The sequence below is a fragment of the Buteo buteo genome, chromosome 18 (genome assembly GCF_964188355.1).
Source record: "Buteo buteo chromosome 18, bButBut1.hap1.1, whole genome shotgun sequence".
NCBI lineage: Eukaryota > Metazoa > Chordata > Aves > Accipitriformes > Accipitridae > Buteo > Buteo buteo.
Window position 1 is genome coordinate 25,599,467 of NC_134188.1, and position 15,369 is coordinate 25,614,835.

The 15,369-nt window shown below is 42.5% G+C and overlaps 1 protein-coding gene across 1 annotated transcript in view; it reads left to right on the forward strand.

Moving 5' to 3' along the window:
* TENM4 (teneurin transmembrane protein 4) overlaps positions 1 to 15,369 on the forward strand; it is a 598,102-nt gene that overhangs the window by 495,903 nt on the left and 86,830 nt on the right. Inside the window, exon 18 of the mRNA XM_075050174.1 lies at positions 1,013 to 1,229. Within this exon, the coding sequence (XP_074906275.1) occupies positions 1,013 to 1,229 (217 nt within the window). The remainder of the gene's footprint in view (positions 1 to 1,012; positions 1,230 to 15,369) is intronic.

The window sequence follows — 15,369 nt, forward strand, 5'->3', positions numbered from 1 at the left end:
CTTGTCCGTGTCCTTTTAGAATGTCAGAGATCTCTCTGTCTGTGTGGCTGAGGACGGGAGTGCGCCATGGTCTGCTCCTTTTCCCTGTGTAGGTCTGGAGCTGGAAAAAGCAGGATAATATCAACAAACAAAGGAACAGCCACCCTCGCTAATCATGGTCAACCCCTGCTTTGAGTTGTGCCAGCCTCAAGACAAGGCTTTCAATCCCACCTCTCCCTGGCAGCCAGTAGACACCCATCCCATGGTGGCTGTGCCCACCAGCAACCACCCACCCACACTGGCAGTGCCAGTGCATCATTAGGTTGGTGCCAAGAACTGATGTGCTTTCTGATTCCTTAACTTAGCATCAGCGTCCTGGTAGATGGTAGGGAATCTCAGTGGCTGTGTGGCTGAGGAGGGGAGTGCTCCATGGTCTGGTGGTTTTCTGTGCCTGCTCCTTTTACTCTGAAAGACAGGATAGCAAACATTGGAACAGCCACCCTCAGTTCCCATGGGCAAAGGCTGCCCAGGGCTGTGCCAAACTCTTGATGCCTTAACTTCTTGTGCGTGTCCTTTCAGAAGGTCAGAGACCTCTCTGTCTGTGTGGCTGAGGACGGGAGTGAGCCATGGTCTGTTCTTATTCTCTGTCTGGGCCTGGAACTCTGAAAGACAGGATAGCAAACATTGGAACAGCCACCCTCAGTTCCCATGGGCAAAGGCTGCCCAGGGCTGTGCCAAATCTTGATGCCTTAACTTCTTGTCCGTGTCCTTTGATGTGAAATGGCATATCCCAGAACTAATCTCAAAGATGCTATTTTTAAGGGGCTAAGCTCATGTGTATGTGTGTGTTTTCATATATTACACATTAATGCATATTTCAGGGTCTTTACTGGGGCGTTAAGGGAACATGCCTTACTCTAAGTAGGTGTATATTCACATTTTCTGTTGTGTGCATTAGAGAGAGTTCTTGCACCCTGAAGTCTACAACAGTCCATGTTACCATTGCTCTAAAATCTTCCTTACCCTTCTGCAGATGGCCTGGTGGATTGCATGGACCCAGACTGCTGCTTGCAGCCGCTGTGCCACGTCAATGCGCTGTGCCTGGGCTCCCCGGACCCCCTGGATATCATCCAGGAGACGCAAGCCCCCATCTCCCAGCAGAGCTTGCATTCGTTCTACGATCGGATCAAGTTCCTGATCGGCAAGGACAGCACTCATATCATCCCAGGAGAAAATCCTTTTGAAGGAGGGTAAGTGAATTTTGGTTTTGAGTCAGTAAGAGGTAAAGCGTAAGCCACTTGGCCATTTTAAGACATAAAATGCCAGCAAGATGCAGAACACGGAAATTGTCTAAGGAAAGGAGATATCTGAAGCATTTTGTGGCTGATGTAATTCTGCTGACTGTCTCCTCATCTGCAATGTCCTGCTAGCCAGTAAGACAAGATGCTTCTCTCCCAACTCATAGGGGCAGTTGCATCTTTCCTGCCTCCTCTTATTTCAAGGAGTGAAAGCCATCTGTTCAGCGGGGCTCTTCTAGTTCAAGTGACTGACATTTCCAAAAATATCTAGTAAACACCAATGGCAGAACTTCTTCCCTTGACAAAGCCAAAAGAGAGAGAAACTAGAATGGTATTTACAATCTATAGTGTGACTACTAGAGACCTCAAAAGAACTCAACCCAGCAGTGTGCGCTTGCAGCCCAGAAAGCCAACCGTATCCTGGGCTGCATTAAAAGAAGCATGGCCAGAAAGTCGAGGGAGGGGATTCTCCCCCTCTACTATACTCTGGTGAGACCCCACCTGCAGTACTGTGTTCAGCTCTGGGGCCACCAACTTAAGAAGGACATGGACCTGTTGGATCAAGTCCAGAGGAGGGCCACAAAGATGATCAGAGGGCTGGAGCACCTCTCCTGTGAAGGCAGGCTGAGAGAGTTGGGGTTGTTCACCCTGGAGAAGAGAAGGCTCCGGGGAGAACTTATAGCAGCCTGCCAGTACCTAAAGGGGACCTACAAGAAAGATGGGGAGGGACTTTTTACAAGGGCATGTAGTGATGGGACAAGGGGTAATGGCTTTAAACTGAAAGAGGGGAGATTTAGATTAGATGTAAGGAAGAAGTTCTTTGCTGTGAGGATGGTGAGGCACTGGCACAGGTTGCCAGAGAGGTTGTGGCTGCCCCATCCCTGGCAGTGTTCAAGACCAGGCTGGATGGGGCTTTGAGCAACCTGGTCTAGTGGAAGGTGTCCCTGCCCATGGCAGGGGGGTTGGAACCAAATGATCTTCAAGATCCCTTCCAACCCAAACCATTCTGTGATTCTATGATTCTATAACTGAAGAAAGTCTTACAGTGTAGGGAGAGCTATTAAAGTGATTTCCAATATAAACAGTCAACTTAGTTTTAATACTGAGACATTCTTTATCACTGCAGTCATCATCAAGAAACAGGAACTGGCAAAGAAATCTTATGCATTTCACTTCTGTGACTGCATCTCAGCCATTTGTTTAAGTACATGCCTGGCTATCAGGGGAGGTCATCTCTTTAAAATCACGTGCTTATAGCAGGACACTATAATACATACCCTGGGGTGTCAGATTCTTAGATCATTCAGTGTCTGCCCTGAATGTTGCCTTTCAGAAGTGGTGACCCTGAGCCAGGAGGTGGTTCTCAACACTTAGGTTTGGATTCCGTTGAATTCCACCCAGTCATTAACTGCTTACTTTCAGCTTTCCCCCACACAGCAGTGAATAGGTTGGCACTGAAAATATACAACCCTCATGTTTATGCAGGTATTTATTTCAACACTTGCATCTCAGCAGGCCTCTCAGGCCCTTCTGAGTCTGACCTAATGCTCTTCCACGAAGGGACATTGCCAGCATCCCTTGGGTACCACCTCCCATGTATTGCCATCTCTGGTGGTCTACAGGCTGACCTGAGACATGAACCACTTAGAAGCACACCAGTGTCAGGGAGTTGGCCTGATGTGATCGTTTCCCTGATTTGTCTTGCTGCCAAGCCCTTCAGAGTCCAAGAAAGCTGACAACAGTGATTCAGATTAAGGCCAAACACTCATTATGTCGCAAACTGTTGTACTTCATCAGCATTCTGAAGATTGCAAGTTCTGGATACTGAACAGTCCAGGCTCTGGACTAAATGTTAGCACAGTGAATTCTCTGCTGTCAGTTGTTGTGATTTGTTGCTGTAAAATCAGGCTCCAGAATACAAAATAGATTATACTCACAATTTCATTTTTCTGATGTATTTAGGGTTGCAATTCCTCAGCTGAGCCCTCAGTCAGAAGCGTTTCCACAGAGGACTCTGGTATCAGGTCCGTGTGTATCCATTCTGATAGGCAGAGAGTCTTGGTAGACACATGCCCATGTTTAATGAACTTTTCCATACAACTAAAGAATTACAGGAGTCTTCATACATCTGTGATAAAAAAAAATTACAACTTCTCTTTAAAGGCTGCTTGCATTCAGCACCACACAGAGGTGAGGGAAAATAATGGGAATTTCTTATTTATACAGTGAATTTGCTTCTGGGAGTGCCAGCAGAGGACCAGCAGAAAGGCTGTGTCACTTAGGGTCACATGAACTCTTACAGGAGTTACATGTGTTTCATAGATCTGATGATAGATGTCTATGTAGGAAGGAATTTCTAACCATCTGTAGACATCCTGCTAAAGAAAGATTCAGGATTCAAAAGAAGCACCTGCTAGCAGAAATATTTATCTGGCATATAGATTACTAGACCGAGGGAATGCAAAGATTCAAATCAATAGGAAGGGTTTTAATGATTGCTTTTCATTAACTGCAGTGGAACTAATAAATGGGGCTCGTTGCTCCATTTAAGTTAACACGAAGAATGATACAGAGATAGCGATGATTTATGAGGTTGCCATTCTTAAAATACCAGCATAGGGTGTGTATCACTAAATATGGTCTACAGATATGTCACCTCAAGCTGTGATTATATTGCATCTCTTAAGTTAAATATCTTGACTCGTCACAAGAGCTGTTGCAAATAACCATGAAGGACCTCAACAGAAGGTATATTATCCCCTGAGACAGCACCACAGCACACAGTCCAGGCTTATCAGTCTGTTGGGTTGCTAAAAATGCCATTACTCTTTTGGGATCTTAAAAACCATCGTGTATTCCTGTTAGTTCTTAAAGATCCTATAGATCTGGATAAACTTAACCATTGCAAGTGTTTTCTGCTTACTTGGCTTCTCTTTGTAGTTTCACTCATCTGTTTTCACCACCTAGAAAGCTGAACCTTTAAACAGCTGCCTCTTGTCACCCTGGAAATGGCAGTGCTTCAGCAGTGGTCACGGACTGCTCCGTGGAAGAGCACGGGCTGGGACCATCTGGGACCCAATTAGTGTAGGCAAATGAGACTGACTGTATTTGCATGTGTGGATATGCCCTTTCTTCAGTAGCGTTCTTGCTGTTGAATCTCCTCCAGTTGCTTTTACAACAGACAGGTGATAATATCCCTCTTATTCGTGGAACTGCTCAGTGTCTCCATGAAGATCACAGCAGCAGCAGGGGGCAAGATGAACCATTTTCCTTTCTCCTTCCAGCTCCTGGCTTAATAGCTTGTCCAAGAGGAGAGAGGTCAGGAAATCTTTTTGTTCTGATGGAGGGCTCCAGCATCCTGCCTTAGAATAACCCTCTCCCTTCCATTGCTGCTGGTGTGATTCGTGAAGCCATCTCCTTCTCGGTGTAGATCAGGGCATGGATTGCTGGGCATGGAACATCCTACATCTTTCTGTCCCAGCACCATCATCCTCATGGGGCAGGAGGGGAGCTGGATCCATGCCCCTTGGCTGTGAGCAGTCCCCCATGAGCAGGCAACGCAGAGGTGACGTGGACCTCTGTGTCCTGGGTGTCTGACGTCCTGCAGAGACACCTGTGGCACAAGCACACTCATCATTCAGGTCAGGAACCGCAGCCTGCTCCGCGGGGCTTTCCCAGGTCACGGCTGGCTGATTGTCACCCCTGGGGGAACCGCAGCACGTTTGCATTCCTGTATGGCCTGTGCAGAAGTGGCAGCAGTGTGAAGGAGATGACTGAATATCTGTGCAATGTATTTCCTGGGCTTCAGAAACTCAGCTTAGCTACCCTTTAGAGAGAACAGCAGTGCATATCACCTAATGGATACAAATAAATGAATGCCTGGTGACAGCTAGCCTTTGAGTGAATTTATTATTGAATTACACTCCGGCTTTTTAAGAACAAGCTGAGCTGACAAGCTCTCTCACCACTGCAGAAGAAAAAGAAGGACAATGATAAATTACCCTGATGGATAAAGGTAAAGACCTTGTCTCCTCCAAAATACCAGCAATTATATATTATTCATGTTTGGGAAGAAAAAATAATCATTGCCCATATTGAAATGAGTGTTTATGATGATAAAGCAAGTAGCTAAATTAAATTCTGAATGCACAGAATGTCTTTCCACATCATTTTGATGAACAGATAACAAGTACTCTTCTACTACTTGATCGTTCTTGTATTGATTTTGAAACCACTTACTCTTGCTGTTTGCTTTGTATTTTTAAGCCATTCTTAGTTGTCCATCACCATAAGGAGCAGCACAATGTGCAGTGGTGTCAAGTTGTTGACTTTCAAGTAGGACACCTGATATATTTGTTCTCTCTTGAGGGACAGTGTCAGAAAACTGCAAGAACAGGCTAAAGTCCTGATCCACGGAGTCTTTTATGTTATGTGTCGGCATAGGATTAAAGCACCTCAGAAAACCATGTGTGGAATTGGCATTTTTTAAAAGAACATTTGACAAGAAATAAGGTGATTTTTAACTAGGTGTGGTTTATACCCCTTCTTTTTTGGCACAGGTTGCATGTGTCTACTTGCTGCCAGCAGCATTAACCCATCCCAATTAAATGGGCAGCTACAAATAACCCGCTGAGTTATAAAGACACATCAGAGAGCAGGTTCTGGTATCAGCTGCAAGAGTAGTCCCTTATTGCCCTCAGGTCAGTAGTCTAAGTACAAAAAATAGTAAGTTTTCATGGTTTAAAATTCTGATCAGAATTAAATTTGCACATTTCTTTTCCCACTACTGAATGACAAGGTATCTGTAAACATGTCACTCCACCTCTCTGTGTCCCTCCTGGGTGCCAGGCTGTACAACGTACCTTACTGGTCCAGCTGGGGAGGGTTGCACAAGCACTGTTAGAGGCTAAGATAGACAGGTGTGCTATAAGTGCATGTGTGCACTATTTTACTATAAATAAATAAATGGATGGTTTTTATTGTCACAGTTAAACTGCATCGATCCCAAGCCCTATCAAAACCAAAATTGTGAATATTGATCATGGCCAGAGAACAACTGAGAGAATAGGTGAGGATCAAAATGGCTTTCAAAACATTTTGGTAGTCCCTCTGGCTCACTTTTTTGAAGGAGAAATTTGAAACCAAACTAACACAGCACCTCTTCAAACTCTGTCCTTCCCCGTGATATCTTGGTAACCTTGAAGGAAGACATTCAAAGCACCTTCTCTTTTCCTTTCACCCATTTCTTTCCACACCTGGAGGACTGTGGGTTCAACCCAGCAGATCCTCCTGAGGTTCCTTCACAGGGAAACCAAAGTGCTCTGTCTTTTCTGGACTTTTCCCTCAAGAAAAGTGTGATTTTTATACAGCGAAGTAAGAAATGCTTCTTTTCTAGCCGAAGTTAGAAGTCAAAAGCCCTGAACTCATCAGGTGTGGCTTGCTGCTGATGATTTCTCCGGAGACGGCTGGTCCAGCCCATGGCTCTGGCCCGGCTCCAGCAGGACGCGGCTCCGTTGGGCTGGCAGCGAAATGCCGCGGGTCGGATGCACGCCCCGAACTGCAGGTACCCCAGAGGCCGTGCAGGAGCAGCAGCGGGGGTTAGGAGGCTGTGAACGCTGCTTCTGTTGAAGACTCTGTCATAAGGTGTTAGACACCACCCAGTGCTCCTGAGAGTGAGCACGCGTGGTACGGCGTGGTACCCACACTGATGGGAACAGGCTCGTATTTTCCCGTATTGTAAACCAAGCTAACCCAGCACCTCTTCAAACCCTCTCCTTCCCAGCATTACAGTCTTCCAAAGGCATCATTCTGCTTCTGTTGCTTTCTGCTTAAAGGAACTACTTACTAGCTACAAATCATAGCTTTTTGAAATATAGGACAACAACAAGGAATTTTCAAAGACGTAGTGGTTTTAATTTTGGCAATTATTCCTTTTAAGCACAGGAAAGCATACTTTTAAAACTTACCTTTTCAGTGTACAGGGCATATATATATATATATTTTATTTTCAATGTTTGCCTTTTTCTTTTGATTTTAAATTATATAGTATGGCATTATTTCAGCTTAGAGTGATTTTGAGTTGAGCATGGCATTATTTCCATACAATAAACTAATGCAATATATGCAGCTACTTACTTCCACTTTGTTGAATTTGTACCCACAGGACTCTATGAAAGCAAAGTCCCTATCCATTTTTATGTTTTTTTTCTATAACATAGATAGTGTAATCATAATGTAATTATATTCCCCTTTCACGAGTGGCAGTAGAAGGAAGTCCTGTGTACAGTCGTTAGAGAAACAGGGGTGCAGTTTTTAACAAATATTAAAAAACATCGGATATTTATTACCAAGCACAAACTCTTGAGTAGAATCATCCTGGTGTGATTTGGGCATGCTTCCAGAATCAGGCAAAGCAGCTGATAAAAATGCTGCACCATCCTGTACCTGGGATTAAAAGGTCTCAGGTGATACCTGTGTACCTAGGAGCTCTTGGAGTGCGCAGAAAGCAAAACCCAAGCTTTCAAAACTCCCAAGCAGAAAAACAAAACTCCTAATAAGTTAAGTACCTCCCAATTACACAGGTGCTGATGTGCATATTTGGGTTTAGGAGTCAAAACTATGGTGTAGACGCTGATGCATCTCCTGGATCTGGCACACAGATATTTGATTAATATTTATTCAATATTCAAGGTGCATTCCTCTGAAAAAAGAGCAGCCCACACACCCATTGTCTTACATTACTCGTTGATGGACATGTCTGATGTGATAACTATGAGCTGAGTCAGTAGCTCCATTCAATATAATAACATCACTAGAACCTCCATCTCCTGTTCAATGGAGAGATTTGATTATTTCATTACTGCGTAAGGCTTCTTCAAATTAAATACTACCTCACTGTTGTAATGATTCTCATGTGGGACCCTGGCATGTTCATTCTGCAAAAAGCTGGAGCTTTCTGCCCCGAGCTCTTCGCTGCCTCTCCTCTGCAGGGGTTTGCTGACCCCAGACCAGGCTGGAGAGCTTGAGCACCCCGCGGCCAGCTCAGTGCAAAATCTCCTTTCCCATTTTAAATTGCAGGGGAAACTGGTGTGAGATGATCCTGTTGGTTTTGCGCTGATGCAGTAAAGTTCTGCCTTGCCAGATCAGTTTTGGGGCAGTCGCCTCTAGCTGTTGGATGCTAACAGCTGAGTCCGAGCACAGTTTTCAACCACTTCAATATATCAGAAAGAGTCTGTCCTTTGAGTGTGACATTTACATGCTAAATTGGTTAAAACCTCCCACATAAAAAAGCAGTTTTAAAATCCCAATCATAAAATCTTATATATTTTATGGAACTTTTTTTTTCCTAATTCCTTTGAATCATTACAAAGCTATCAGACAGCTTATATGTAGTTAAAGAACTTCCCCTATGATCATCAGGAGGAGACCTCATTTTATAATTAACCTGGAAAGAATGTATTTTTCCTTCTGTTCTGATCAGTTTTGCTTTTATGGTGCCTCAAATTCAATGGAAGGAATCGCTTTTATTTTGGGTCCTCTGCAGAGCTGAATATGTGGCCATAGCTTACAAAATAAATACCAGACGTAAAATACTGTAATAATACAGAACTGGTAAGTTCTGCAGACATTTTTTGTGAAGACTTGACATGAATACATTATTCATCTCTGAAAGTTATTGCACTATAAAGTCTTTACCTCTCATAGAAATAATGGTTATAGGATCACTTCTGAAAAATTATGAAATGAGCGTAATTCAGTATTAGGTGGAAAAATTATCTTGCACCTTACGAGCTACTGAACGCTTGACTTGGATTTTACAGACCTAAAAAAATAGGAGTGTGATTCTGTTTCTTTGAGCTTTCATGCAAAGCAAGAGAGTGTTTCTTTGGTTGTACTGGAGTAAAGGAGAGAATCATCAACTTTTAAAGCATTACTTAGTCAACCACATTGTGAATAAAAGAATTTTTCACTGAAACTTTGCAGTAAAGCACAGCCCAACTTTATTATGCTTTGCATTTTCTATAAAACTCTGTTCTAAAATACTTTCACTTAAATAGTATAGTTGGAGCCAGGTTTATAATTTCAGAGACCAGCACCAGTATCATATCTTTTCCTCTTTATTTCCTATTTGCTGAGTAGCCTTCCTGTATCCCTTATCCTCCCACCTTCCCATTATAGCTCAACTGAGAAATCTTGGGATGCAAAAATAGTGAGTCAATGAGGCATAGAGACCCAAGATGTTTTGGATGGCAGAAGTGGCATCTCTTTCCAACAGTGGCCAGATTGCTTGGCAGATCAGAGAGGAAGATTGTGCTTTCATAAAGCAAAAAAGGACGCACATCGAGTAGGTGAACAAGGTTCAGATCTTGGGAGAAGTTTTCAAAGCAAGAAAGGCCTGAGTCTTTCAGGAATGGAGCCAACAGGGAATTGTTTTGAGAGCAATGATCATTCCATCAGGGGTTTTCTAGAAGTGGTAGGTGGTCCTCAAAAGATATTACATTTTGTTACTAAACTGTCATGCAATAGAGATACCTTCTTTTCTTGTTGGAGAAGCTACAACTAGCAGTCACTAGTATTGCTAAAAAAGATGATGCCAAAGGAGATTTTTAGGAACTACCAGTCTGTAAGTCTTCATGGAGCAGAATGGAGTCAGATGCATGCAGTGGGGAGCTGGAGAAACTGGACAACAGCTGATCTCAAAAGCAAGCCCTCTCATGGCTACTAAAAATATTAGATGAAGAAGGTCCACTGTTTTGATACTGTCAGGTTAGACCAGATCTAAAGAGACAACAATAAAATCTGCATCTAGAAGTGATATTGTAAATCTTGATTAATAAGTGCTTTCCTCTTGGACTTCAAATACCAACTTCATTAGCCACATTCGTAAAAGTATCCACGGATTATGTTGCTTTTTCCCTTGTCCTTCTTCAGACAATTTAAGTAACGGGTTTTCACTGAAGCATTTCATTCAGTTGGCTTTGCTGTGTGTTTTGTAGAATATCTAAAAGGCTGCAGAAGGCTCCTTGCAAAAGGTTAACAGCTAAGGACCATACCTGCACAACGAATCATCAGCATCTCCTGACACTTCAGTGATGGGACCTTATAAATAGCTTCACTGAGCAGGTTAAACAAACAGAGCAGATACTGTTTCTCGCTGCAGACAAGTTAGAATTGACTTTGTTTTATCGAGCCTGGTCAGAGCCCTTATAAACTTTGCTCTTCATCACCCACTCTTTTTCTCCTGGGTCTCCTACTCCATCAGCTGCTCAGAAAGTTGAGTGGCAGGATCTGTTGCAAACCATGTCTGTCAGTGCCACTTTAGCAAGTCCCCGTTTGGGACATGGTCGAATGTCAGCACGTTTAGTCCTTTGTCAGACTGACACTGGCATTCTGGTGCTCTCCTTATTGGCCAGCTTCTCGGCTGAGGCTAATTAACGATTTATATCCCAGCTGCCCAACATGTGCCAAACCCTTTCAGAAACCCAGTTGTGCTATCTGTGGTGGTGTGGGGGTCTTTCTGGATGACTACTCTTTAATTTTCATTTTTTCATCTAAATGTGCCTTTCGTGTTTAACAAGGAACCCTTCAGCAGGATCTTTTCCATTCTTTTTCCTAACCTTAATTCCTTAATTCAAATGGCAGCTAAGATCAGTAGGTGGATTTCCAATTTAAGCTTTTCCTACAGTTAAACTGAAAGGAAGAAGCCAGACAGGGATTGACTCAGTTCAGGGAAAGACTATTAGGAGTTTTTTTCTGCACGGTTAAGAGGCAAGTGAGCAAGGCTTTTTTTTTTACAGACAGCCTTTGAGGGAAATACTGCCACAAGCAATGAACTTGAAGTTCTGTATGTTCTGCTGTTTCCTCTTCTTCTTTTGTCCTTCATCTGTCAGCTCAGGCATTTTCTCTGCATCCATGTGTTTGATCATGATGCCCTTAGCTTTACCTGGCATTCTACCAATTTTTCTATCTATCCTAGTACTAGACTGCCCTGAGGTTGTTTAACATGAGACAGGTGCATTCAACCCAAAATGGACGAGCTACATTTTGCTTCATCCTGTGTTATTATCAAGCAAAAAGGTCACAGCAGCTAAAGCCATGAGATTGTGTTTGTAACAAATGACTGTATTTATAGGCACTTACCAGCAAGGTGTCTGAGCATATCACAGATGAAGTGCCATGAGAATATAAAAATCCCTGTGCAAGTGATTAGCAGATTACTACAATTATCCTTCTAATGTCTCTGTAAGGAGGGTATGTGCCTCGGTTGTTATTTTGCAGGTGGGCTACAAAGACACGTACAGATTAGCTGACATGACCAGTGTCACACAGAAAGTCTATAGCAGAGGAAGAAATGGAACTGAGATCACCTAATTTCATTAATAACTCTCTTCCCAATGAGTAACAACTTTGCAGATTTTCACTCTATGGTGCTCTGTTGTAGTTTCACCCAGAGCAGAAGGATAAATCCCATATATATATACACACCAATAAAATACAGAAGTGGTAAGTAAGTTCAAAGAGATGAAGAGATTTATAGTGGCAAATTAAAATATTCATTATGGATAACTTAGCTGAGGATGGCTAAGCAGTCATGATAACCATTGCCACACTTCTGAAACCTTTAAAGGAGAAGGCACAATGAGTTACGGTGGAAATATTTTGAGGAGCTACAGAAATTCATTGGAGTGAGATTTCCCATGCCACCTATCATCAGTCAAGGAAAGAATATACATTTCTTGCAGCAAAGGGTGGTTTAGGATGCACAGAATTTTCTTTTCCCAATGAAAAATGTTTAACAGAAGCAGTATTTTTGTCTATTTCCCAGTGCCAAGCACAGTGTCAGCAGAAAACATCTATGAATAAGAAGTATTGGAAGGACCAATATCTAAGTTATGACACATGGGATCAGAGTCAGTATTAAAGACAAATCTTTAATGTGCTCCCATAATGTGAAATGCCTTTTGGGGAATTTACTTTTCTGGCTTTTGTTCTAAAGCTGGTTTTGTCTGCTTGAATTTTGTTGACATCCTGTCAAACTTTCTTTATATCCGAGCAATGGGAACGTAAAGTGCACCCCTGTCTGTTTTGCCACTGTGGCCCAGATCTTACCGGGAAGACTTAATTTAATTTTCTAGGGAATAAAGAGTGACTTCACAAAGCAATGGTGTAAAATTGTCTGATATGCCATCTGGCATTCTAGATAACATTTCAACAGTGATTTGGTCTTTCAGAGAAGCTTTTATGGAAAAATTTAAAAAAAAAAAAGAAAGGAAGAGTCTAATTAAAGAAGAAGAAAAAAGCAGACTGCTTTTCATTGTAAAACAAGAATCCATACAGCCTCATGTAAATTAGTGAAGGAAACAAAAAAAAAAAAACAAAAAGCTAGAAAACAGAGGCAACACGTGGAATCTGTTAATAACTCAATGGGAAGATGAGACTCCAGCTATGAGAAATTCAATTTTGTTCAACTGTGGAAAACACTCTGAACTAGCAGGCCTAGACTGATGGAATAAATCTCTTCTATTAACATGAGAGATAATTTTATGTAAATTTATTGGGAGACCTTCTAGCGGAGCTGAGCGTCTTAGCAGTACCACTTAACTTGTTTGTAGTGTAATTGCATTTAGACCAAGGTCTTCTGAAGGAAATGGCTGACTAAATTAGCATTAACCAGGTTCCTGGGGGGCTCGGCGCGTTGTGGGTAGTCGATCTTGCCTCCAGAAAGGACATGTTGACCCTAGAGAAGCCAGCTGCTTCCAACGCACTGTATTAACTGTTTTGTCCCAAGTGGGGAAAATTTTGACACCCAGGGAAGAAGATTTGGGACTCTAATCAGGCAGAGCCTGGGCTTTGGTTTTTCTCCAGTTTCCATCCCTCCTGCATTTAACTGAATTCAGATTTGTGCGTGTTGCTCCAGCTTCTTTTTTATCACTGTGGTTTGGGAAAGATGTCCCCTTTGTGGGAACATCTTTCCTTATAGCATGTAAATAAAGCTATTGTTATAGTCCTCGGGAGGATGGTGGATGCAGCTGGGCTTGCTGACGAGCTGCTTCTCTGAGAAGAGATGCCAGCGTCATCCGAGTTAGTCGTGCTAACGGAGTTGGAGTGCGGTGCTGCAAAGCATCGCCGAGAATGGGAACCGAGTCTCTTCCTGGAAGGTGGGAGTTCAAAAGCATTTGTTCCAGCTGCCAAGGCGAGAGGAAGCTCTTTGTCCATGTTGTGCTGGTGCTTGTTATTGTAGAAATAGTTGTCAGTGATATGTAATGGACCAGATGCTTGCTGATATAAAGCACATCCTCCCATTAACATGAGCTGAGGATCTAGGCTTGCAATATTACTTACAAGTTTGCAACTGCTTGGACATGTGTTTTGTGTAGGACAGCAGGAGGGACATCTGCAACATGTTGTATTTTTTCCTTTGCTTGCTTTTAACTCTTGGAAGGAAAAAACAACAGGTGGAAATGTTCTTTTTGGGTTCGCAAAAATGTATGATCTTGTCTCTTAAGCATTTTAAAACATTTGGAGTCCCAGTGTTGGTTTGAATATGCTGTCAGTAATTCAGAATACCGAGTCCCTCATGCTCAGGTCTCAGTCTTCAAGCAACAGCCTGTAGTGATTCCTTGCCTTTCACAAAATGTGCAGCCGCTTGGTGAGAAGCTGAGAGAAGGCAGTTTCAGACCCTTCCTCGGGTCTCTCTAAAGGATGGATGAGGACATGGGGCCAGGTGGAGGGGATCATGGAAAAATCTGGGAAGAGAAGGCCCAGCTTCTGCACTTAGCTCAGACGCGATCAAACACATTCACTTCATGCAAAAATTGCACTACACTTGGTGACCTGTTGACTTCAGTGGGGTTATTCCAAGCATTGACATTTTTCCAAGCACTGATATTTTTCCAAGCATATTCCATGGCCTTGTGATCCTTTGAGTTATGCTTTGCCTGCGTGTTAGAGAGTGATGTGCATAATGCTGTACTGGAATATTATTTTAAATTTGTTGTATATGGGAAGCTGAGTTGGAACCTTCAATGGGAGAAGCAATAGAAGTATTAAGAATATTGTTAACTCCAAGATGGGTCCAAGTCTTTTCCTATATGACTCCTAACAAGTCAGCGATGATATGTCAGAGAAAACTCAGTAACAGAAAATTCATTTCCATGATCTCATTTTCCTGTGGCCTGTTCCAAAATTGCATATGAATCCAGTCACATTATAGATTGCCAACACATTCTGGTAATGCTTAGAGAATTTTTGTTAATAATGGAGCTCTCCATTTAGATCAGTAGGAGTTTTGTTCAAGACTCCCTGGCAAATGGTCTGGTTTTTGTACTGTAGAATATACAAATACTGCAGCCCTTATTAAACAGAAGTTATACATTATCATCTCCTTGCATTACACAGTATCAGACTTTTAGGTGGACTATAAGAAGATAACTTGATCTCTCCCTGATAATTCATGTTTATGAAATCACCTTTACAAAACTTTGCAGATATCATCCTTTGCCTCAGTGAACCGGTAAAGCGACATTTCTCAGTTGAGGTGGGTAGATAGCAAGTGCAGCTGGGGTGATTTACTCTGGCTGAGATCTGGTCCTGCACCTGTAGAAACATTGGCTTTCAATCATTGGCTCTCCAGCAGGACAGCAGTTAGGAAAATCACTCACTGGGTCACTTTAGCACACTGACACCACAATTTGCTGTTGCTGCTCAGAAAAATAGTTACCTTCAGCCAAAAATTGGGTTCAGACACTCTCAGAGACATGGGATGCTTTGTCTTTACAGGAAGCTCCTAAGGTAGCAATGTAGTAATGACTTAGAGCTCTGGAAACAGACTTTGGAATAAGAACCTAGAAAATCTGTCTTTGGTTTTACTGCAGATTTTCTGACTGACCTTGGACAACTGAAAATCACTCTGTGCTTTATTTCCTCTCTCTGTAAAATACCTTTCTTGCAGTATTAATGTTTGTAAAGATCCTTGAAATCCTTAGATAAAAGAGCACATTAGAGAGGATAGAGTAATTGGAATAGATGTAGCCTATAAAACAGTGCAATCCACCAAACTTTGAAAGAAAAGGATGGGAAGAAAAAGCCTGTC